Source organism: Macaca thibetana, chromosome 17 (genome assembly GCF_024542745.1).
Source record: "Macaca thibetana thibetana isolate TM-01 chromosome 17, ASM2454274v1, whole genome shotgun sequence".
NCBI classification, from domain to species: Eukaryota; Metazoa; Chordata; class Mammalia; order Primates; family Cercopithecidae; genus Macaca; species Macaca thibetana.
The window spans coordinates 71,801,236-71,828,653 of NC_065594.1; the positions used below are offsets into that span (position 1 = coordinate 71,801,236).

A 27,418-nucleotide genomic window follows, 5' to 3' on the forward strand; every position below is an offset into this window, starting at 1 on the left:
ACAAAATAGGACCTGTTTACCTGACTAAATTCTATTACCCCTATAGATAGTCTTACAAAGTCTGTGGACCAACATTTTAGATACAACTTATTTTTGAATTTCATTTACCCTTTCTCCCCTACCTCCTTTTCTTCATTGTCAAGTGAGTTTAGGGTTATATATTCCATTGTTTACATTTTATCTAGGAATAGCATAATTGTGTAAGAAAAACAAAATCTCCATGTGGCCTTGAAATCTTAGTAAAAAAATCTATCATTCTTTGCTGGTCTATTTTACTTAACTAGTCAATGTGGGCGGGAAAGTGTTTTACCAGGTTATTTTTTTTCTAGTTTTTTTCTGGCCCCTTCATGGCATACAAAGCAATTTTTTGCTCGATAAAATAAATATATTATTGCTCTGAGATCAAGATTTTGACCTTTTTGATTTAAGTGCCTAACATTTATAAACATTTATTTAGATATTTTTCTTTTAGAAATCAATTCTTCTATCACCCTAAGCAATTGTTAGGCAAATGTAAATTTAAATTTCCAGAAGGTGTCTAAGTTGTTGGTTGTCATGGAACTAAAAAAATATGTAAAACCATCCATTTGATAGCCCTTCAGGACTTTTTTTGTTTATTTGTTTTAATCTTGACTTGCATGCCATAAGCAGTGAATTTTATTTCAACACCTGCAGTAAAGTCAGTAGATTCAAAGTAGGTAGGAAAAAATTGGAGAACTTTGAAGGTTCTACATGTTAAGTGTATAGTTGCAGTCTCTTAATTTGGTACTAAGCAAACATAAGCTTGGAGATTTCCCCATGATGACCATTGATCCAACAATATACATGAGGAAAAGCCAGGTATCTGGCGGGAGTCCCAGAAAGCCCAGCATGCCTTACTATTTAAGAATCCCATTCCATTTTTTATAAATCTCTCGAGAGCAAAGAAAATCCTATAAATCTTGTCAAGGAAGGTCACGAGTTTGGATTGGCGTTTTAGATGGTTGTGACATCCTTAGTGATTTTTAATTACTCATTCTGCACCCACCATTTAGAATGTTTGGTTTTGTTCTCAGAAGATTTACAGAAATAAGCAGTGGGAAAGAACCAGTCATTTGCAGACATGCATCACTAACAAAATGAGACCCAAATCAGAGTGTGCACAAAAATTTTAACCCAGGTGTGCAGATCAAACAAAATATTAAATTAGGCATGCAAAAATAACAAGGGTAAATTCGCCAGCAAAGACATGTCTCAGAGACGGAATGTAAATTTTGCAGAAACCAGAGTACCGAAGCCAGAAGGACAGTTGTCTTCAAACCAGAAAGGAATTGCCAGGAAAGATAAAATGTCTTTTATCATCCTAGGAGGGATGTTCAATGTTAAGGTGTTTTATTGAAGGTGGCCTTCTAACCAAACCAAATCCCTAATTTAAAAAAAAAAAAAAAAAAAAAAAAAAAAAAAAAAAAAAAAGGCCTCTACAAAAAAGAGAGAAGGTCCACCTGAGAGAAGACTCAGCAGGTCGGCAGGGCAGGAAAGGCGACCATGGAAGCAGAGCTCTCGAGGGGCTCAGGGGAGACCCACATCCTATTTCCTAGAATTGCCAATTCCTTCTGGAAGTGATCTGGCTTCAAGTCCCACTTCTGGACACCATTTATGACAAGCCTTAGAGAGAGGGTCTCTAAAATAAAATAATGTTTATTTGGGGATAGGGCATTGCCGTGGGAATACATGTGCCACAGTGAACTATGTGTGTATACAGGAAGTAAAGGAAGACAATGGCTTATTAAAAAAAAAAAAGAGGAAGACTATGTAATTGTTTTGAGATAATTACCCTTGACTACAAGGTGCTGAGGTTGGATGAGCAGTCTCTGGGCAGATATTCTCACAGAAGTGTTTCTTTGTGTAAGGCTACAAAGACCTTTTTGCAAGCTTGTAGTTTTTGCAGTCATTTATGATGATTCTTATTACCAGGCATACTTGCATGAGAACCATCCCTTATGGCCGTCCCGGCTCTGTTGTCAGGTTTCGTTTCTTTTCTTTTCTTTTCTTTTCTTTTCTCCTTTCTTCCTTTCTTCCTTTCTTTTCTTTCCCTCCCTCCCTCCCTCCCTTTTCTTTTTTCTTTCTTTTCTTTTTTCTTTTTTCTTTCCTTTCTTCCTTTCCTCCTTTCCTTTTCCCTTTCCTTTTCCCTTTCCTTTTCCCTTTCCTTTTCCCTTTCCTTTTCCCTTTCCTTTTCCCTTTCCTTTTCCCTTTCCTTTTCCCTTTCCTTTTCTTTCCTTTTCCCTTTCCTTTCTTTCCTTTTCCCTTTCCTTTTCCCTTTCCTTTCCTTTCCTTTCCTTTCCTTTCCTTTCCTTTCCTTTAACATGACTTTAAAGCCACTCCATTTCAATTCTGACAAATTGCACAAATGAGAGCAAGTAACCTAGAAGGGATGCTCCAGATTGGGGGTGGTATTAGTTTTCTGTGGCTGCTAGGACAAACGATCATCAATGGAGTGATTTCAATCTACAGAAATTGGTTCTCTTAATGTTGTGGAGATCAGAAATCTGAAATCAGCGTAATTGGGCCGAAATCAAAGTGTCTATAAAACCAAGCTCCCTCTAATGGTTCTAGAAGGGAATCTATTTCTCCCCGCTTTGAGCTCTGGCATTCCTGGGTTTGTGGCTGCATCACTCCAATCTCTGCCTCCGTGGTCCCATTGTCTTCTCCATTTCTGTCTTTAAAGAAATGACCTCTGTCTCAGTCTTACAGGAACACAGGTGATTGTATTTAGGGCCTGCCCAGATAATCTTGGATAATCCCCCCATTACAATTTTTTTTTTTTAATTTTTGAGACAGAGTCTCACTCTGTCATCCAGGCTGGAGTGCAGTGGCACAATCTCAGCTGGCTGCAACCTCCACCCCCGAGTTCAATCAATTCTCCTGCCTCAGCCTCCGGAGTAGATGGGACTGCAGGCGCCTGCCACCACGGCCGGCTAATTTTTTGTATTTTTAGTAGAAACGGGGTTTCACCGTGTTAGCCAGGATGGTCTCAATCTCCTGACCTCGTTATCCGGCAGCCTCCGCCTCTCAAAGTGCTGGGATTACAGGCGTGAGCCACCTCGCTGGTCCCCCATTTTAACACCCTTAATTTAATCACATCTGTAACCCCCTTTTGTAAGCTTAGTACAGATGACTGAGGAAAGGGTCTGAAGGGATAGAACTTTCCAGACGGGGGGACAGAGTACGTAAACACTGACAGACCTGGCAGAAATCATGAAAGGACTGAAAGATGAGAATGGGGGAAGTATAAAGGATGAGGGAGAGATCGGCCAAATGTCTTGTAGGTGTGGAATTTCTAGATCATCTAGACCAGAAACTTCCATTCTATTTAGACTACAGAGGTCTTCTGAAATCCTGTATATGCACGTTTTTCCTACACTGAGTCAGCCAACTGTGTATGTTGGGTGATTGCCACTATTAGGAATCTAAAAGTCCCTAGGCACATGCAGTTTTATGGAACCAAGTCCTGCTGTTTTCTGTGTAACAGAGTTTGCCAAGATATAGCTGGAGGAGCAATTTTCTCATATATACAAGCGAACACAAATTAATTTATGTTACATACGTAGCTTGTTGTCTGAGGACCGCTTGGTAGTAGGAATTTGGCTGTAGTGTAGTTAAAGTGAGGCAAGAACAGGAATCCTAGTTATTTTCCCAACTCCTCCTTTTCCTCTTCCTCCTCCTCTTCTTCCTCCCCCTCCTCCTCCTTTTTCATCAAATACTTTAAAATATATACATTTTTATTTTATGATTCAACAGACCATGAAATGGAACTGTTGGACAGGACTGTAAATTGGAATAGAGACAAGACTGAAACTGTGTTATGCTCAAATTCCAATGTGTTTTTTTTTTTTTAAATAGTAATTACTACCGGGTTGTTTTCATTAAGAAAAAGTTATTTACAAATCTTTTCAAACATCATGTTTTTTCCACAGGCCCAGGAACACAGCTTTTTTGCTATTCAAAGGAGAAGTAAATATAGAGAGTGCTGTGTGTTTATATGTGTGTGTGTGCACGCGCATGTGCATGCGTATGCATTTGTTTTTAAAATGTATTTAGTCCTTATGTTAATATGCCTGGCACTTAAGAATCCTAAGTAATTTGTTTGGTAAAGTCAGAAAGAAGAGCAGTCAGAGAGGTGTTCATAATGAAAGCTACAAAAATCAGCTTTTGACTTGTTGGATAGGCTCCCATCCCTGATTCAAAAATACCTAGACCACCTATCAAGGCCATCCAATTCATAGAGAGTTGGTGATGGGCCTGACTTAAAGTCTGAAAATTACATCTGTAAAACTATGTTCTCTATAAAAATATGCACATTTGCCAAAGTGAGGACAGGAAAAAATTCCATTAAATGTAGGTTCAATAAATGTATTAGAAAAGATTTAATTAACTATCTCTCTGTAAACACATATCTTGTGACTGCTGTTCCCGCTCTCATTGGTGTTTATCTGCTGGTAAAATGCTCACCCATATTTCTATTTGTGTGGTGCATTGCGACCACAGGATTCCTCAAATACAACCTCTGCTTTGTGATTTACCTCAACACTTTAACCCTGAGATTCTTTTTTGCTGTACTTCAGTGTATTTCCCAGAAAATACATTCTCTATGAGGGATAAAATAAAATATCAATTAGAAACAAAAAATTTCAGAGAGATATTAACCCTTCACTTTTCTTAGTTCTCAAACATTGTATTTTTCACCGTGTCGTATAACCAGGTCCTAAGAAAATACCATCATACAGGCAATTTAACATCATGTAATTTAAAATACCATCTTGCAGGTAGCTTTCAACAAAGCATCCTGTAAGAAAATATTATTTGTACTTATATCTTTAAAAATTTTGAAATTACTATTGAAGATTATTTTTATTATATTGTCCATTGTCTGTTGCTTAAGGACTTACAGATTTTGCTTAAGAGTTTAGAGTTAACAAAAAATAGCTGAGGACTCATACAGATATTATTTTATTAACTGACGACACCTATTTGCATTCTGGTTTTCCTTTTGGCCTTCACTAATGCATGACTTATGACTTACAGGAACATATACGATTGTATTTAGGGCCTGCCCAGATATTCTTGGATAATCCCACCATTAAAAAAATTTTTTTTAAATTTTTTTATTTTTGAGACAGAGTCTCACTCTGTCGTCCAGGTTGGAGTGCAGTGGCGCAATCTCAGCTCGCTGCAACCTCCACCCCCTGGGTTCAAGCAATTCTCCTGCCTCAGCCTCCTGAGGCTTATGACTAAATTTTAGGCTGAAAGGTAGTATTTCCTTCCCTAGGTCTTTCCATATAATTGTCACCTCCTTCTCTTTACTCTGTCATTTTGCCCTTGTTTTATAGTGTTTGTGCCTTTTATTCTAAGTAGTCTCAAAGGCTTTTCTGGAAATACACAGTGTATAAGTAAAAAATGATGAAATAAACATACTTCTTTATTTTGTTTTAAAAGATGCTTGAGTGGGACTAGATGACCTCTAAGATCCTTTCCAGCTCTAAATTTATGTTACTGTCACCAAAGACAGACAAAAAAATCTATTAGGTTATAGGCCTAAAGATGAATGCCAACTACTATATTGCTGCTCTGGGTGTATTTCTTGTTGAAGGCAGTGCTAGATTCAGTGACCTGTTCCGGCCCCTTACAGTATTATGGTGATAAAATAAGAGAACTGGTTGCTTAAAAAAATTTAGTTAAATATCTTTTTACTCTTAAGCATCAACAAAAATAAGAAATAGAAAACAGAAGAGCCGAATTATTTCTTTTGAGCTGTTTATAATAAATTTGGACAACTAAGCTAAGCCTGAGTGTAGCTAGTGTAATGAAATTAGTCATATTTGAATATTGTCACAACCTTACTATCACATTAGCATTAAGTGTGTTTAAAATGTATTCTTTGTTTCTGTGTGAGTCTCCACAGAATCAGCTATCAACACCTTCACGATAAACAAGCCCTTCATTGCTTTCAGGAAACTTTTAGATTCAGAGCAGGTGATTGAGCTTCTGCTTTAAAAGAGAACAAATCATTTTTGAAGTGTCTTTCCTGTTGCATGTGTGAATTTAGAACACAGAAATTGTCCATTGCATTGTTTTTGCTAAGAGGTAGAAGTTATTAAAAATATAGGAAATACTAGATACCATATACTGATAATTATTTTTCTTAAGGCCAACTGAATTAGAATAAAAACATAAATGTTAAAAATCAAGCTATAATTTAAGAGGTGTACTTGTGAAATATAAACATTGTTTTACAGTAATGAAATGTTTCTCATGGGAAAATAGAACATGACTTTGTTGAAGCTCAAGGGAATATCTGTTTTCATTCAGGAAGTTTCCAGATTTTTGTCTTTACAATGTTCTGTGTAGTGATTTAAATACTGTACCTCCAAAATTTATGTCCACTAGGAACTTCAAAATGCAACTTTTTTGGAAGTAGGGTCTTTGCAGATATAATTAACTCAGGATTGAGATGAGGTCATCCTGGATGAAGGAGGGCCCTAAATCCAATGTAAATGTCCTTATAAGACACAGGAAAAGACACACACAGAGAAAGTCATGAGAAGATGGAGACAGAAATTGGAGTTATGCAGTCACAAATCAAAGAAGGCCAAGGATTGCCAGGAGTGAGGGAGAATTCCTCCAGAGGCTCTTCAGAGGGAGAATGGCCCTGCCAACATCTTGATTTCAGAGGTCCAGGGTTTAGAACTGTGAGAGAATATATTTCTGTTCTCTTAACCCACCAAGTTTGTGATAATTAGGTATGATGGCCATAGGCAACTACTACATTCTAATTCAGAAGTTCTTCTTGATTTTATTATATCATGTGTTGGTAGGAAGTACCAGGGTGTTTCATTTGCATGATATGTTAGTAATCTTAGAATTATCGTATCTTGCAAGTAATTTTAAAGTATGTTTTAATGTAGCCAGAAGCTTTTTAAATATGAAATTTAATTCGTGCTTGTGTCGATTACATTTGAAAAAAATACGAAAAAGCTCTATAAGATTCTAGAATCTTTCAGAATTTTATAATGCTTCTAATGAAAAGTTAGTTAAATAAAATCTGTGCCCTAAATCACTTTGTTGTTGGCTTAAAATAGCATTTAATTTATTAGTATTCAGATAATCGTTTTCCCTTAAATAGCATATTTACTTTCATATGTTGGCATCAGACAGTGACATGAGACAGCAAATCAGTACAAAGTGGTGATTATCTATCATCATAAATCCATGAAGGATAGCCTTGATCTTACTGAGAAGGGCTTAATTTAATTTAATTTATTTTTATTTTTATTTTATAACTTTTTAATTATAATTTATGTTCTAGGGTACATGTGCGCAATGTACAGGTTTGTTATGTATGTATACATGTGCCATGTTGGTGTGCTGCACCCATTAACTCGTCATTTACATTAGGTTTATCTCCTACTGCTATCCCTCCCCCATCTCCCAACCCCACAACAGGCCCCAGTGTGTGATGTTCCCCTTCCTGTGTCCAAGTGTTTTCATTGTTCAATTCCCACCTATGAGTGAGGACATGTGGTGTTTGGTTTTCTGTTCTTGCGATAGTTTGCTGAGAATGATGATTTCCAGCTGTGACCATGTCCCTACAAAGGACACAAATTCATCCTTTTTTATAGCCGCCTAGTATTCCATAGTGTATATGTGCCACATTTTCTTAATCCAGTCTGTCATTGATGGACATCTGGGTTGGTTCTAAGTCTTTGCTATTGTGAATAGTGCTGCAATAAACATACGTGTACATGTGTCTTTATAGCAGCATGATTTATAATCCTTTGGGTATATACCTAGTAATGCGATGGCTGGGTCATATGGTATTTCTAGTTCAAGATCCTTGAGGAATCACCACACTGTCTTCCACAGTGGTTGAACTAGTTTAGAGTCCCAACAACAGTGTAAAAGTTTTCCTGTTTCTCCACATCCTCTCCAGCACCTGTTGTTCCCTGACTTTGATCGCCATTCTAATTGGTGTGAGGTGGTATCTCATTGTGGTTTTGATTTGCATTTATCTGATGGTGAGTGATGATGAGCATTTTTTTCATATGTCTGTTGGCTGCATAGATGTCTTCTTTTGAGAAGTGTCTGTTCATATCCTTTGCCCACTTTTTGATGGGGTTGTTTGTTTTTTTCTTGTAAATTTGTTTGAGTTCTTTGTAGGTTCTGGATATTAGCCCTTTGTCAGATGAGTAGATTGCAAAGATTTTCTCCCATTCTGTAGGTTGTCTGTTCACTCTGATGGTAGTTTCTTTTGCTGTGCAGAAGCTCTTTAGTTTAATTAGATCCCATTTGTCAATTTTGGCTTTTGTTGCCATTGCTTTTGGTGTTTCAGACATGAAGTCCTTGCCCATGCTTATGTCCTGAATGGTATTGCCTAGGTTTTCTTCTAGGGTTTTTATTGTTTTAGGTCTAACATTTAAGTCTCTAATCCATCTTGAATTAATTTTTGTATAAGGTGTAAGGAAGGGATCCAGTTTCAGCTTTCTACTTACGGCTAGTCAGTTTTCCCAGCACCATTCATTAAATAGGGAATCCTTTCCCCATTTCTTGTTTTTATCATGTTTGTCAAAGATCAGATGGTTGTAGATGTATGGTATTATTTCTGAGGATTCTGTTCTGTTCCATTGGTCTATATCTCTGTTTTGGTACCAGTACCATGCTGTTTTGGTTACTGTAGACTTGTAGTATAGTTTGAAGTCAGGTAGCATGATGCCTCAACCTTTTTTTTTGGCTTAGGATTGTCTTGGCAATGCGGGCTCTTTTTTGGTTCCATATGAATTTTAAAGTAGTTTTTTCCAATTCTGTGAACATAGTCATTGGTAGCTTAATGGGGATAGCATTGAATCTATAAATTACCTTGGGCAGTATGGCCATTTTCATGATATTGATTCTTCCTATCCATGAGCATGGAATGTTCTTCCATTTGTTTGTGTCTTCTTTTATTACATTGAGCAGTGGTTTGTATTTCTCCTTGAAGAGGTCCTTCACAAACAAACGAGAAAACCTAGAAGAAATGGATAAATTCCTTGACACATACACTCTCCTAAGACTAAATCAGGAAGAAGTTGAATCCCCGAATAGGCCAGTAACAGGCTGTGAAATTGAGGCAATAAGTAATAGCCTACCAACCAAAAGCAGTCCAAGACCAGATGGATTCACAGCCGAATTCTAGCAGAGGTACAAGGAAGAGCTGCTACCATTCCTTCTGAAACTATTCCAATCCATAGAAAAAGAGGGAATCCTCTCTAACCCATTTTATGTGGCCAGCATCATCCTGACACTAAAGCCTGGCAGAGACACACCAAAAAAAAAAAAAAAAAAAAAAAAAAGAGAGAGAGAATTTTAGACCAATATCCCTGATGAACATCGATGCAAAAATTCTCAATAAAATACTGGCAAACTGAATCCAGCAGCACATCAAAAAGCTTATCCATCACGATCAAGTAGGCTTCATCCCTGGGATGCAACGCTGGTTCTATATACGCAAATCAATAAACGTAATCCAGCATATAAACAGAACCAAAGACAAAAACCACATGATTATTTCAATAGCTGCAGAAAAGGCCTTTGAAAAAATTCAACAGCCATTCATGCTAAAAACTCTCAATAAATTCGGTATTGATGGTACATATCTCAAAATAATAAGAGCTATTTTTGACAAACCCACAACCAATATCATACTGAATGGGCAAAAACTGAAAGCATTCCCTTTGAAAACTGGAACAAGACAGGAATGCCCTCTCTCACTACTCCTATTCAATATAGTGTTGGAATTTCTGACCAGGGCAATCAGGCAGGAAAAAGAAATAAAGGGCATTCGATTAGGAAAATAGGAAGTCAAATTGTCCCTGTTTGCAGATGACATGATTGTTTATTTAGAAAACCCCATCATCTCAGTCCAAAGTTTAAGCTGATAAGCAACTTCAGCAAAGTCTCAGGATACAAAATCAATGTGCAAAAATCACAAGCATTCTTATACACCAATAACAGACAAACAGAAAGCCAAATCATGAGTGAACTCCCATTCACAAATTCAAATAGAATAAAACACCTAGGAATCCAACTTACAAGACTTAATTTTAAAATGCATTCCTGGAAAAGGCAAGTTAGTAGAACATTTCAAACTCATATAGCATTATGTGTGATTGACTATAGTTATAATTGATCATTTTATATTTGGACAGTCACTTTGAATCACATTAGGATAATTATAAATTGAAGATTTATTATCATTTGCTTTGAATTTTTGATTAAAAAATTTAAAACCATAAAAACAGATCTTTGACTATAATAAAGATATTTATTCTTTCTTGGTAAGATTGGGGAGGGGTTTAAGAAAAGCTAAGCAATGTTCTATTTTTTTTACATAGGCAAATGTTCATTTGTGTTACTTTTTAATTAGATAGTTAATTTTTTTTGAAAGGACAGCTTCCCAAACACTACTGATTAATTATGTGCAGTCATTAGTTTTTCATGTGAAAATATTATCTTTCAAATTCACACAGCTGCTTATTGTATGAAATGCAATGGGACTACTTACCTGCCACCTGACTAAACTGGCATGTGTAGATTCACACCTTGCCAAATGAGGAGTTAGTGTGAAGAGTGATTAATATCCATTCTTTAATGAGTTTCTAAGTCTTTCTGAACATGTTTTTATTCTATTTATTGCAGTGGTATGGTAAAATTTTCGGGTTGGTTCTGTACAAAGCATGATAATATCTTTATTAATGTTAATGACATCCATAAGATATCATAAAATATTATATTCTTAATAGGAAATTTGTTATATATAAATGACAATAAAGATCACAATAAGCTCTCCTTAATTCCATTTATTTTGACTTCATTATTAAGTTTAAAACCATAGATGTCAAATTTTGACATTATTTATGTGTAATTATAAAGCCAAATAAATGTTAGAGATTAACTTAAAAGTAGTTTTGTGGCTCAACAATTGAAGTGAGATAGTGGGATCACAAAAGGCTTTATCATACTGAATTGATTCCACAGATGTCTCCTTTCTCTAAATCCCCTGTAAGCCTCCTATCTTCCATGAAAGGTTATTCCCATAAACCTGGCACATAAAATCAATCATATAACTCTTTTCCATTCTGAGATTTCAAGGGTTAGGACTGTCAACGTAGAGAAAAAGTGCTGTGTACAAGCTGAATGTACATAAGGTAACACTCACTCGACAATGAAATCCAGTATTTCCCGAGTATTTGAGGAAACTTACAAAAACCAAATCTCTAGTACTTGTTTTCACATTTGCTATCAGAACTAGGAAGGGATGCCTAGAAATAGTTTGAATGGAAAATTTATTCTTGTAGAAGCAGTTCACTTCACTGATGAGTAGATACAACGTATTTCCCAGACCTCCTTTTAAGCCAAGATAGCAACATTTTTACGAGAACCAAAGATAAAACCAATATTTAATCTCCTAGAAATTAGGAGATTTATGACTCTGGAAATGGAAAGAATTTTAATATCCAGCCACATAACCAAGTCATACAAGAACATAATAAACAAACTAATCAAACAACAACAAGAATAATGACCACAACATGGCCCCCATTCTGTCTTTAACCCCGATAGAAATAGCAATAAGGTAAAACAAGAAAGCTCTCATCAAGTGTTTTCTTCATCTGCTATGAATGATTTATTCTTACATTCTGTCCCAGTCCAATTATCAAAAAATTCTAAGACAGACCCCTTTAACTGATTTGTAATGAATTCCAGGGTCAGATTCCAGATATTGTTTCCCCCTGAAATTGTGTAGTGCACATCAGAATACTATACTTTTGGTGTGAATCTGAGCCAAATTCTGTTGTATTCTAAATAAAGCAAAATTACTATCAGCCAATAGGGCATGGTATCAGGTTTAAACAGGACAATTTGGTGAAGTCAGGAGAAATGACTTCCTCCTGACGTGCTGTATATAGATTTATTACAACGCCTTTTAATATTTTATATATTCAACAGAGAGGGAACTAAGATCTTGTTAATCATCATTTAAAAACAATTTTGTAGAATGTAAATATATCAGGGCTTGCCTTTTTCCTTGTTAATGAAAAACAAGTAGTGCTTGGGGAGCAAGTATTCCTATTCAACTGCTGTCACTCATTCCCAGCTCTGCTTAGAAGAAATAAGCACAGATGGTGGGTCTATTACTTCCCCAACAAAAAAATTTGCCTGTCTATCTTTTTTGTGTTTTATTCCATCCTTCTCATTGTAATGTGAACAATATTTCAAGTCAAGAAACTTCTGTAGGGATCTTTGAAATGTTTTATCCATTACTTGTACATTAAAAAGGAAAAGAAGGAATTAGTGATTTATTAAAATGTCATGAGGGGAACTAAAAGTCTTTGTTACAAAAAAAATATTAATTTAGAGACCATGTTTTTTTACATGCAAATTAAAGTCTTTAGGAAAGTAAGGTTTTATGTCAGACTTAGATTCTAAAGTACTCATTTAATGATGACAGAACCGCTTAGTCTATATTAAACATACCTGTGTGGGTCTTTTATATGTATACTGTGGCTTAATGAAAGTTTGTCTATTGTAAACATATTAAGAAAAAGAGTTAAAAGGCTTTTTAACATAATTTTATAAGGCTGAAAATACATACAAACAGTAAACTACTCAAATCTTAACTGTACATCTCAATACTGTTTTTTAAACAAACTTAGCACTTCTGTGTATCCAGTACTAAAATCAGGAAACTTGATACTACTTTTTCTAGACACTATGTCATTGGGCAGCTCTTAGGGTGATTTGGAACACAACTGATTAGTTTTAAAATTTTTAGTCAATTAGATTGTAGAATATGTTCTGTATCTTGCTTCTTTCATTCAATATTTAGTTTATAAGGTTTGTCACTCTTTTTGCATATAGTTATAATTCATTAGTTCTCATTGCTATATACTATATCATTATGCAAATATAATGTCCAATTTATGGTTATTTTGAATGGTGCTTCTCTGAGAATTCATGTATCTGTCTTTTGGTAAATGTTGCTGGGTATATGCCCAAGGTCATAAAATATGGTTAGATTTAGCATACATGGGAAATGGTGGTTTCTGTCAGTTTACATTTCCGTCCATATTGGGAGAGAGTTCCAGTTGCTCCACATCTTTGCCAATACTTGGTATCATTTCTGTTTTTTATTTGAACTGTTCTGATGTATATGTATCACTATTTCAATTGTGGTTATTTTGAACATTACATAACTGGAAGAGAATAACTGATTTTATTAAATCATATTTCATTTGAAGCAATGTGTGTCTACTTTGCAGTATTTTTCCTTTTTTATATGACTCATAAGAAGAGTGATCCGGAAATATTCAATAATATAACAACTTGGAATGAGATTTTCAATCAGCTATAATTCTAATAAATTTTATCTAAATATTATTTTAATGTATTAATAACAGTGATAATTAAGAACAAAAACAGAAAGTAAGCAATTCCTTAGATTAACATTAAACAACATTCCTGCCTTTTTAAATAAACTTTTCTGGTCAGTAAGTAAATAACATAAATCAATTAATAGCTTAATTGAAATTAATAGATAAGTCTCAGTTTTCATTGCCTATATTATATCTGTGTTTCTGGAGAAACAGAAAATCCGTATGACAAACCTACAGTCAGCTAGTTTCTTCTCACCCTGCCAGCAACTGTTATATTACTGTTTAACTGGTTATATGAAACCATTTGTTGAGGAGGGTTGTTTTGTTTTGCCTAGTTTTACTTTTTTTTTTTTTTTTTTAAGGCAGCTCTGTTGCCCAGGCTTGAGGTCTATGAGTTTTATACTCATGGTCACATGGTCAGTGTGGTATGATCACAGCTCACTGCAGCATTAATATCCTGGGTTCATGTGATCCACTTTCCTCCACTTCCTGAATAGCTGGGACTATAGGCACATGCCACCACACCCGGCTTGTTGAGGAGGGTTTTGAAGAAAATCATGCATCCCTTCTTAATTATAAACAGTGAAACCTTAGAAAATGTAATTAAAGAAAAAAAATAACACTTCGCACCACGCTAATTGTATCTTTACTTTTTATTAGTTGGTTTCAGGATTGATACTTATTAGTGGTTGTATTTTGGAGTGGATGTTCCTTGCAGCACACTTTATATACATGGTGTGGCCTTACTTGAGTAACTTAAGTTACTTAATCTATCCAGATCCCAGATTCTCAACCTGTAGAATGGGAGTAATTATAATACAAATATTATATGGTGGTTTAGTCCAGGTCCTCCAAGAGGTAGATGTTGAAAAGGGGTTAAACACAAGAGGATTTTATTAAGGGAAACTCCTATGAGAGAAAATGGAGAGGAAGCTGAGTAAGCCTGGAAGAGCCCTCAGCTGTGAGGAGAGTCTGAACTAGAGTGAAGGAAAGAGGAAAGGAAGGTTGGGTGGAAGCACTGGAGCATGAAGTACAGTCTAAGGAAGGGTAAGAAAAGTCTTTAGGGAATCCTGAGCCAAGTCTGGTCCTCAGAGAGACCCTGTGTCTCCTAATGAGGGATCTGCATTAGCAATCCTGCTGCCCTCAGTCATTGACTGAGGGGCAGATGCAGAAATAGATTTTAGAGTGAAGCAGCAAGTGGCCTTAGTCAATCAGGCTTCCTGTACATGAGGTCTATGAGTTTCTTATTCATGATCACCAAAAGATGTTTATCATGAATTGACAAACTCTAGATAGAGTAAAGCAATGCCTAAATTGTAGTTATGCACTTATCTATTTATTTATTCATATTATTCATTATCATTATGAATATTCAACACATTAATAAAAGAGCCACATGTGCAATCTACTTGGGATATTGGGAGTATAAAGAATAACACAGCAGTGCTACAGATAATTTAAGAGACGGTTACTCTCTCTCTCTCTTTTTATATATCTGTATATAAACACACATATTTATACTCATATATATGAGTATAAAATTTTATTTTTCTAAAATAAAGAATAATGGGTTTCCTTCTACTATTTGTTATTGATGTATACTGCCAAATCCCTAACAGATACTAGAATACTTAACTCTAAGCTCCCTCCATGCCTATAAAAAGAAGTGAGTTCAAGGTTATATTTTAAATCAAAAGATTTATTAATATTATTATTTTTATCATGTCCAATGGATATTATCATTATTAAAAAGTTTAATCACTTATTATTACTTGAAGGACCTAGTTAGGAAATGTTCAATCCAATTCTTAAAACTGGTCACTGGTAGTACATTGTCTTGGAAAGAACTGCATATTTCTTGAAACCCCTTTCATATAGCCACAGTCTCAAACATAGAACCTTCTTTTATTTTCTTCAAAGATTTTTCTGTTTCTGTAGAAAATTCAGAGGGTGTTTATGGATACTGCAATACTCTGCTCAAATATAGGGAAGGAAAGTTACATTAAAATTAGAATGTATTTGCTGAAAAGTATTATGATATTTAATGTAAGCAAACAAATTACTCAGATGATAGTGTTTGTTTTAATTTTTAAATGTCTCTTTAATTTCAATAGTTTTTGGAGCACAAGTGGTTTTGGTAACACGGATGACTTGTATAATGGTGAAGTCTGAGGTTTTATTGCACCTGTCACCCGAGTAGTGTACATTGTACCAAACATGTAGTTTTTTATCCATTGCCCTCCCCCCGCCGCCAACTTCCCCATTCTGAGTCTCCAGAATCCATTATCTCACTAAATGGAGAATCTTAAATATTCAAGGTGGAATCTTTGGAGTGTGGCCCTCTATCCATTGCTTTCCACCATTTGTACTCTCTGTTTTGTGAATAGAGGTCCGTTCTCCCTGTCTGCTTTGTTCACGTACCTTTTCCATTTTCCTTGCTGGGATGACATCCTTTGCCCTGAAGTTCTCATTAACCATACCACAGCTGGCCTCTTCTTACCTCAGTACATCTAAGGCTACCTAAAAGTTACAACTTCTCTCTTAGTTTTTCCCTAGTCTGAGTCCAAATGGACTTCTCCATATCCAGAATGTCTACTACCTGTCCTATCTTTCCTCATGCTTGGCATGTGCAGTTCCTTCCAACTACTTTCATAATGTTGTATTTTAACTGTTGAGTTGTATTTATATTATGCTATTCTTCCAGGCAAATAAGGGTATTTATATTGCTGAAATCTATGGTATTTTTTAAATGTAATAAAATGTAATGAATAAACATACAAATGAATGAGTTAATTGCTATATTCCTGGTTAAGTAATGAGCGTTATGAGGACAAAAATTGAGTCTTACACCTTCTTATAATTCTAGTCACTTAGTACAGGAGTTGGAATATAGCATGCACTTAAGACATCTTTGTGACTAATGAATTTAAATATATTTATTAATTCTAAGTTGACATTATACGATTGTAATTTGGGGAAGGTAGTGAAATTTCAAATGGCTTTCACCACTTGTGAAATGACCCTTTTACACACCACATGACGTACCAGATCTTTGTTTAGGTGAACCTAAGTGAAAGCGGATTGTTTCCTCTACTTAGAAAATATTTTGCAGATTTCAGTTCCTTATATATTTGATTATTTAAACTTTTACAGTTATGGTTTATGATATTGATTTGTAAAGTTATATAATTTATATATATTTAATATATTTTATATATATCATATATATATATGCCACGTGTGTTATCTGCTTGGAATATTGGGAGAGTAAAGAATAACATACCAGTGCCACAAAGGATTTAAGAGATGCGCTCTCTCTCTTCTGTGTGTATGTGTGTGTGTGTGTGTGTGTATATATATATATGTGTATATATATATAAAAATAAAATTTTATTTTTCGAAAATAAAGAATATTATTACACATTAACAACATAGGTATAATTGTTTTCCTTATACTGTTTGTTATTGGTGGATACTGCCAAATCCCTAATGAATACTGGAATTCTTAACTCTAAGTCCCTCTATGCCTGCAAAAAGAAATGGGTTCAAGCTTATTTAAAAAATCAAAAGGTTTATTAATAACGTTATTTTTATCATGTCCAACTGATATTATCATTATTAAAAAGTTTCATCACTTATTACTTGGAGGAGCTAATTAGGAAATATATATATAAAATATATATATCAGGCTAGTATACATACATATAATATATACATACATATATATTACATATATGTGCATATATTTTATATACATGTATACATATGTACTATATATGTATATATTATACTATATATTGTATATGTATTATATATAATTATGCATATATAGTATATATGTGCTGCAGTATATATACATATAATATACATATATAATGTATACATGTATACATATATGTGCATATATCTATATAAAATATATAATGTAATTATATATTATATATGTATATATACTACTATATATTATATATATTAGGCTACTATATATATAGTAGTGTGTATATATGTAATATATAGTAGCCTAATACTTAAAAAATAGGATAGGAACTGCATAACATAAGCTGACTTAGACAATATGGGTGCAGACATATGTATAATGCAGCAAGACCTTATAACAAAGTGAGATATATATTAACTCTTTGTAGCATATTGTTAAGTAGTATTAGAAAAGAAATTTAATTTTTGCTTGGGTCCATTGAGTGAATAACATTATTTTTAGAATAATCTAATGGCACGATAAGCATTTCTGTGCCAAGAGAAAAATACATTGGTGTATTCTCTGAAGGAGGAAATTCTGACCTGAAATATGTTCACACAGCTGTGGCAGATAATACTCTGGTCAGGTACTAAGTCATATATCTTTCACATTTCCCTTGCCAGTTATACTCAACGTGTGGTTGGAAATGGAATCAAAGCCCAGTCTGGAAATCCCGAAGTCAAAGTCAAGGGAACTGATCCTGTGATAAATCAGATTATTGATAAACTGAAGCATGTTATTCAGGTAAGTTCTGATCCTATATTTATTAGTAAATTCAGTAATAAATAATAAGTGGCTACTTTCTATCACATTTGATAAATATGTTAATCCTATCAGATAATCCTACCTAAAATATTGTAACAGGACATTTGGAATTATTTGTATCAGGACATTTGGAAATATTTAATGATTTTTGTATACAGTCAATATGCAGTGGTATTTTAATGCTGGACAATCTGTATCTGTGAAAAGCAAGCCTCAGCCTCAGCATTTCAATAGTGAGAATCTCAGCATATGCTTTGTCTTCAGTGAATAAGTTTGAACATGGGAATCACTGTGACCATTAAAGAAAACACATATAAGACCATAGAAGATGCCAGAGTTATCTTTCAGGTAATTCTCTGAATGTTGCTATGACAGCTTTGCAGCATTTTGATACAAATTAGATCATAGATGAATAATATGTATTTATAATATTTATTTCCTATAACACCTTTTACATGTTATCTTATAATCTAGCAAATGGTTGTTTATGAAATACTTCTGTTTTGTCTTCAATAATACTTTTCATCAAGTGAGTGTGTATTGCTGTTTTTAATACATGGCAAATGAAGCATGAACATATTTATCAAAATAATATTTCACTGAAATAGTCTATTAATTAGAACCAAACATTGTGTTGCATGTTGTGACTATTACTCTCCATTCTGCATCTATTGATGTTTGGGGTAAGAAAGCCTATTTTTTGTTTTAGTTATTAGCCATTTTCAAAAATTTATATTGGAATATACTTTCATTGTTCCTAAGCAAAACTTTGTATGGGTAGTTGATATTTATTTCTAGTATCATGGGTCAGAAACAATACCTGAATAGTACAGAGTTTTTATTGCATACAACATATCCAAGAGTCAATAGTAGACTTCTCATAATTGTTCTGCAAAGACAAAGCTTAAGTTTTTGCAGACCAGTTCTTAGACTCCCATTTTCACAAGAGTCCCTATATCTCAAGGAAAGGATACATAAGAAGGACATGGGGGTTGGCGTCCAATACCATAGATTTCTCCCTTCTGCGAGGCAACAATGCTTATTCTACCATTGATACCTGTAGAAAACAGAGCTCTTGCCCTGGCTGTCAAAACCAAAAATAAATTCTATTAGAAAAGTCTAAGAGAAAAGTGGTATCATGACTACTGATGAGTTAAACCTCCCAGCCTCTGCTGAGCTGGTCCAGTTGGTACCTCACAGTATCGTCCACTATAGTATAACATGTACATCTAGATTATTTGAAAATTTGAGTGCATAATTGATGATAAAATCAAAAGAGCTTTAATAGTAATCAGCTCCTCTCATTGAGGAGTGAGTACAATCTCACTGTGAGAACATGGTGATATCTTTGTGGTTTCTTAAGTGGGGTAAGCATTTCACAGAGGGTGCAGGAAGGAAAAACAGACCTTAAGTGCACATTTATTCAGTCTCATTCTTTTATATTTCTTTGGTTGTAGTAAGGTATATAATATATGTAATATATTAGTGCAATAGCACATAAGTATAATTTACAAATACATAAATATACATATTGACTGGGCACTTATTCAGTTTTTTAAATAAGATATGTACAGGATGAAAGCAGAATGGAAACCCTATTACAGATAATAAGGATGGTGCTATTCCATAAGAAGTGCACGTTATAAGAAAACACATTCGCAGAGGAACACATAGATACCCAAGATAGAAAGGATAATCAAAACCCTTAGGAGGAGGGTTCACATATTTATTGCCCATTCAGCAAAACACTGCCCCCCTCCTCCACCATTTCTGGTTTTGTAGGTTTCAAAGCCATAGCCTTTTCAAGGTGGCAGAGGGAAGTCATCCTGCCTTTCTTTTTTAGCTTCTGTGTGAACTTGAGTCCGATTCTTTAATCTTTATAGGAATGTGCAGATCTCCAATTATTCATGCTTAAGTTTCATTCTGGGGTTGCAAGAGAATATCAAATACAATGCTACCTTTGAGGTCTATCCTTTTAAGGTCTGCTAGAATTATATGATTGAAATTTAGATTTTTATAGAGGATAGCAGAAAGTTCTGTCTTGCACAGGTGTCACTGAAACATTCACCTTTAATGCCTAAGAATATGCTCTTTCATAAACTGCTCTCCTGGAGATGAAGAGAAATGTTTTACTTTGCCAAACTTTTGACTACTGACAATGCACATATGCCCTGGCAGGGATGGCTATTGTACTGTCAATATCAAGGGATGGCTAACAGCACCTCCACAATGTCAGCTATGAAAGGATTCAGAAAATAGCCTTCTGTGAGAATTTATTAATTTAGGAGTAGGGCCATGGAAGATGTCAACATAGGAATAGGTTTCAGATCCTAATATGTAGATTTATATGATCACTTCTTAGTGTTTGTATAAAATTTTCTGTATTTTTTTTATCATAAGAGATATTAAATTTACTTTCCACCTTTGTGCTATGAAAAATGCCATCTCTCACCACAGGGACATACGTGTATTAAAGAATATGGAAGTAAGCCAGCCATAATAGCAAAAATTGCCTGCATACACTCATCCAAAAATACCTTTTTCGGGCTGCCATTGATCTGAACCTTATTTCTACCCTGAATTGTCTGCAATTAGAGTCACGAAGGAAATAGATAAAGATTTTTACTTGGAAAATGTCACTTTTTAATGTTTTAATAATTAATTCATTCAAAATACTCAACAAATACTCACTGAGTTTCTAGTATGGTCCTGGTTTTGTACAGGCACTGAGGTTAAAGTGGTGAATAAAGCAGACACAACCCTGCTCTCATGGGTTTTCCATTGTAAGAAAAAAGTAAATAAACAGTAAATAAAACCAGTATTGTGACCGACACATGTTATAAACAAAACCAAACAGGATGAGGTAGGGAAAGATATTTTAAGAAGAATGTGCTGGTGAAGGCCACTCAGGGGGAGATGTTTGGGTTGATACTGAACAAGGAGAAGAAAGGAGTCACAGGAAAACTTGTGAGAACTATGTCTGGGGCAGAAGGAAAAGTAGGTGCAAAGGCCCTGTGGCAGGAATACGTTTATTTTATTCAGAGAACAGAAGGCCATGCAGCTAAAACAGAGTGAGTTAAAGGGAGGAGGTAAACATACATCAGGCTCTGGGGAGTCTAGTAGGCTCTGGTAAAGAGTTTATCTTTCCTCCTAAGTGGACTAAGAAGTCATTTAAAAACTGTAAGCGGAAGTTACTGGGGTGCAGTGGCTCATGCATGTAATCTCAGCACTTTGGGAGGCTGAGGAGGGTGGATTACCTGAAGTCAGGAGTTTGAGACCAGCCTGGCCAACGTGGTGAAACCCTATCTCTACTAAAAATACAAAATTTAGCCGGGCATGGTGGCACACGCCTGTAATCCCAGCTACTCAGGAGACTGAGGCAGGAGAATCCCTTGAACCCAGGGGTCGGAACTTTCAGTGAGCCAAGATGGCTCCACTGCACTCTAGCTGGGGTGACAGGGCAAAACTCTGTCTCAAAATAAATAAATAAATAAATAATCACAAATTTAATAAATAAATAAAAACTGCAAACAGAAGCTGATACAATTTAATTTATGTTTTATGAGGACTTCACTATGAAAAATTGACCCTGCATGCAAGAATGAAAAAAGACAGTAGTACACACAGAAGACCACATAATTGGAACTGGAATAGTAAGAGTGGATAAGCTGATTTAGACATATATTGGAAGTGGGGTTATTGTGATTTGTTAATCGATTGGAAGCCTGGGAGGTAGAAGAAAGTTGATAGCAAGGTTTGGTGGGATGATAGTGCCACTAAGTGATAAAAAGAATTCTGAGAGAAGAGTAGGTCTGATGGAGAGTCCCTGGGATTGATTAAAAATCAGTGGTTTTGTTAAATGTGAGATGCTTATTAGATACCCAAGAGGAATGTGCAGAACTCAGGGAGACTACACAACTGGAGGTGTGTGTTTGTAAGCACAGCATGTGGATAGTACTTAAGCCTTGAGATTGTATAAGGTTGTTACCTTTCCTTTAGAGTATAAATTCACACCAAAACTGTTAGTGGAGACTCTAAGACAATGGAATCATACAAAAAAATTGTATTGCAAAAACCTATGAATGGATAAAACGTTTTATTAAATTTATTTGTCATCTTTTATATACTTAGACAATTGATCTAGGACAGAGAAGATACTTAATAACATTAATTTTTTTCTTACTCTAAGAATAATGTCTCGGGAGGCAGAGGCTGCAGTGAACTGAGATCAGGTCACTGCATTCTAGCTCCAGGAGACAGAGACTCTGTCTCACAACAACAGCAACAACAACAAAAAATAATAATGAATGCTCATCAGAAGGAATTGAATTTTATTATTCTAGGAAATCTGATGGAAAAAGTGAAAAATAAATATTGATACCATTTATAAAACAATGAAAAAGACTTACAAGAGAAAGCATCTAGGCTTTTTTCTATACTTAATTATGCATATAAATACATCAGTACTTCACTTCAAAAAATAAGATCATAGGGTACATTTGATTTTGTGATATGAACTGCTCACCTGATCACACAAAACAAGTACTTTTCCATGGCATTAAATATTCTGCTATCTGGTTGTTAGTGCTGGCATATTATCCTATCATATGGAAAGATTACAGTTTTACTTCACCCAGTCACCTAAAGTTGGATATTTAGGTTGTGACCAGTTTTTTATGATAATAAAGACTAATAGGAATATCAGTAGACATAAAATGTTTTTGGCATCTTTTTTTCTTGTAATACATTCTACAAATTGAAACTAACAATATGTTCCTTAATAATTTTCTTTTGATACATATTGCCACATTTTTCTCAAGGGAAGTTATAGCTAACAGAAAGTGTCAGCTTTCTCTGCATGGTAAGGGTGTGGGTGGAAGCTTGGCAGTGACCCTGAGACATGTCGATATAAAACATCATTGGGCTCTCTAGAGACCAAGGTAGCAGTCCTGTACAAATGTTAGCCTGAGCTGGGTGTCACCTGGGAGTACTCCAAGGACGTCCAAAAGAAATATTTTAGTTAGAAGACAATTTATAAGAAAAATTTTGGCCAGGTGTGGTGGCTCACGCCTGTAATCCCAGCATTTTGAGAGGCTGAGGCAGACAGATCACGAGGTCAGGAGTTCGAGACCATCCTGGCCAATCTGGTGAAACCCCATCCCTACTAAAAATACAAAAATTAGCAGGGAATTGTGGCGTGCACGTGTAGTCCCAGATACTAGGGAGGCTGAGGCAAAAGAATTGCTTGAACCCAGGAGGTGGAGTTTGCAGTGAGCTGGGATCATGCTGCTGCACTCCAGCCTGGGTGACAGAGTGAGACTCTGTAGAAAGAAAGAAAGAAAGAAAGAGAGAAAGAGAGAAAGAGAAAGAAAAAGAGAGAGAGAGAGCGAGAGGGAGGGTGGGAGGGAGGGAGGAAGGGGAAGGGAGGGGAGGGGACGGGAGGGGAGGGGAGGGGAGAACGTTTATTTCATCATTTGGGATAAGCCCTATATTTACATCCTGCACACATCCCCTCTTCTCCACCCCCCCCACCCCACCCCACAAAAGCTGGGATCTGATGTAAACAGAGACCTTTGGATTATAGCTTGATCCTTAAGGAGTATCTCAGAAACTTCAATGTTCCTTCACTCCCTCTGCAAATCCTTCTGAATTGAGAATGGGAACCTTGGCAACAGAGGGGAGTCATGCACCTCCCTTTTCCATCTGTGACTGACGTCTTTCTCCAGGTCAGTCATTGTGCAAATTCTCAGAGTTGCTTTCTGGCACTTTCCTGCATTCCAAAGCCTGTTTCTGAAATGGGCAATATTTGTCCTTTTGAAAATCATCCGTGATAAATGTGGTATAGCCAATGGCCAGTGAAAATTTTCCTAAAGGGAGAGAACACTTATTCCTAAATGTTAACATTAACTTTTTCAGATGTTTGAGTCAGACTCAATTGCCTTTTAATATTATAGATTGAAAACAACACTTGGTTCATCTTAGTATATCTGATTGAGGAAATGTGAGAGCCTTTTTAATTTAGACTTGCTCACCTAGCAAACTTACTTTGAAACTTCTTGGTCATATTATGTTTGTTTACAGGAAAGTTGTCAGCAAAAAAGTCACAGTTATGCAGCAATTTATCTTTAAACACTAAATGACATCTATCATTTTTCAAAGAAAATAATGTCAGCAGTTAAAATCCTAACTGCTGAGCACTGTTAGTTGAGAATTATAATGCCCCATTGCTTAGAAATTAATTTACCTACTTTCAATATGAAACATAAAAAGTAATATCACAGCAATTTTCTGGATTTATTTTATTGCAAAACCAATAAATGTTACAGTGTTGTTAAAAGTAGTAGATTTAAGAAACATTTTATTTCCTTAAACCTAACAATTCAAATAGCATAAAAGAGTATTATGTTTCTATTAAATATTCATTTTTATAGAGACCAAAACTTCTTTACAAAAGTCTTCATGTGTAATATAAATTTGATTTTTAGATGTGAGGAAAGCAATAATCATAACCATTGCCTAAATCCACAAAATAAGTAGGTATTCTGTAATATGTATCACAGTAATAACAATGGAGTGGATTCAGGCAGAGATGAGAGACACTCTGATTTTAGTAGAAAAAGACTGCTAAATTACCTCTTAGTCTTTTCTTCACTCTGTTCTTAGGATACGAATATAATAAATATAACTTTAGAACTGTGATACACTGAGAAAAGGTTCTAATTTAAATCTCGAGAGATGGTTACACAGGTAGTATTTACACACAGACACACACACACACACACACACAATCACAGGAGTTTGAAAAAATGTCAGTATCTCTGAATTTTTGAATTCTGAAAGCTGTCCAAGCTTTTATCATTAAATCCCTTGCTACAAAACAAATTTTAGAAACATCCTTTCCTGTTGTTAATAGCCTGTGGTAGTCCTACAGAATGAGTTCACCGTAACTGATTCGTCAATTTCTAATTGCAAATTCTTTGACCACAGCATGTCAGCGGATTCTGTGAGCTTATTTCACTTCTATAGACTCATTCCCTTGGTCAGGGAATTGGCACAACACTCTGACTCCTTTCCCTGCAACTCCATTACATGACATTGTCACATCTCCAGGCTTATGATACTAACATTCCGGAGAGACGAACAGTTCTTGATTTTGAATTAGCAATGCAGTAGTGATCAAAACAGATTTAGTTAGTTATCTTTTGGTTCAGAAGAAAGTGTTGGATGTGCACTCAATAACTTTCAGTGGTCATCTAATTTAGCAATTAGTTTGTCTGAGTAAATTCAATGGAAGGCCGCTTTCTGGAATGGGTGGTGTAATGCACTGACTTCACTATTAGACATTTCATTTAAAAAAATCAATTGTCCGCATAAAACAACCATGTCAATCAGTGTACACTCAACTGGAAAGGAAAGTTTGAGAACTTTTTTTTTTTTTAAAAAGTAATGGGATTCAGATTGGCCATTGGTAATTTACGTTTGATTAAAGCGTATGTAATTGTTTTGTGTTGGATAAAAATTTGACTTTTCATGTATGTGGATGCTGCTGATTTTACATGCTGTCATTTTCATTAAGACTTGAGCTATTTATCTGCCAGGTTTTCTGTTCGTAAAATGTTGAAAGAACATTAAAATGTAAAACTTTTTCATTTTTTATTTAGGTGACTAGGACAAATTCTGGTAATTTATGGACTGAAACTTTTATATATTTCTGCTTAAAATATTTTGAAATATGGTTTATTTCACAAAAGAGGTTCCAAATTATGACCAGCTCTCAGTGAATTCATATTTCTTTTTAAAAATTGAAGTCACTGAAATTTAAATTGTGAAGAATTATAAAATCTAAAAGGTAAGAGTTCAGCATTTTAATTTAAACAATTAGGATAAGTGAGGAAAATAATACTTTTGACAATTACTAGACATAAGTGTTCATCCAACAATTTCAAAGAATTAAAAAACAAACAAAATGACTTTCCTTCAGTCTCAATAAAACATGCTTGCTACAATATAGCAAAGTGCTAAAGAACATGACTTCTGAGTTAGCACGAGGCCTGTGGCTAAATTCCAGCTTTTATAGGCACTAACTGTATATCCATAGTTACCTTACTTAATATCTTAAGCCCCAATATAATTTTAATGTATGATAAAAATGACAGGTAATAAGTGCTGTAGAGATGCAGAGAAAGTGGAACTCTCAAACATTCCTAGTGGGAATGTAAAATTGTGCAACCACTATGGAAAAAAAATTGACAGTTTCTCAAAATGTTAACCATTATGACCCAGCAATTCCATATCTAGGTATATACTCAAGAGAAAGAAACCTCGTATGTAATTGTTTATAGCAATGTTGTTCATAATATCCAAAAAAGGAAACAACTCAAATGTTCCTCAATTGATGACTATATAAGTAAAATGAGATATGCCCATTCAATGTAATGTTATTCACCAAGAAAGAAGATCAAAACAATGGCATATGCTACAATGTGGACAAACCTTAAACATGTTATACTAGCTGCAAAAAGCCACTCCTAAAAGATAACATATTATATGACTGCATTTATTGATATGCTGCAATATTGATAAATATATTGTATTAGGTTTGTTCTCAGGCTGCTATGAAGAAATACTTGAGACTGGGCAATTTATAAAGAAAAGAGGTTTAATTGACTCACAGTTCTGCATTGCTGGGGAGTCCTCAGGAACCTTACAATCATGACAGGAGCCACCTCTTCACAGAGCTGCAGGAGAGAGAATGAGTGCAAGCAGAGGAAATGCCAGACACTTACAAAACCATCAAATCTGTGAGAGTCACTCACTACCATGAAAATAGCACTGGGAACCACCTCCGTGATTCAATTATTTCCACCTGGTCCCATCCTTGACATGTGGGGATTATGCGGTTTATAATTCAAGATGAGATTTTGGGTGGAGGCACAGCCAAACCCTATCATTCTGCCCCTGGCTTCTTCCAAATCTCAAGTCCTCACATTTCAAAACACAATCATGCCTTTCCAATAGCCCCCCAGAATTTTAACTAATACCAGCATTAACCCAAATGTCCAAGTCTCATTTGAGACAAGGCAAGTCCCTTCCACCTATGAGCCTATAAAATCAAAAGCGGATAGTTACTTCCTAGATACAGTGGGGTTACAGGCATTGGGTAAATACACCCATTCTAAATGGGATAAATTCACCAAAACTAATAAGCTACAGGTCCCATGCAAGTCTGAAATCCAATAGGGCAGTTAGTAAACCTTAAAGTTCCCAATGATCCCCTTTGACACTATGTCTCACATCCAGGTCACACTGATGCAAGAGGTGGGCTCCCATGGCCTTGGACAAGTCCACCCCTGTGGCTTTGCAAGGTACAGGCCCCTCAACCCCTCCCCAGCTGCTTTCATGGGCTGCCATTGAGTGCCTGCACCTTTTTCAGGTGTAGGGTCCAAGCTGT

General features: G+C 35.3%; 1 protein-coding gene across 2 annotated transcripts in view; it reads left to right on the plus strand.

Moving 5' to 3' along the window:
- Nucleotides 1-27,418, plus strand: part of GPC5 (glypican 5) — a 1,466,403-nt gene that overhangs the window by 498,315 nt on the left and 940,670 nt on the right. For both annotated transcript variants that reach the window (XM_050766965.1, XM_050766966.1), the window contains exon 6: nucleotides 17,826-17,946. In XM_050766965.1, the coding sequence (XP_050622922.1) occupies nucleotides 17,826-17,946 (121 nt within the window). The remainder of the gene's footprint in view (nucleotides 1-17,825; nucleotides 17,947-27,418) is intronic.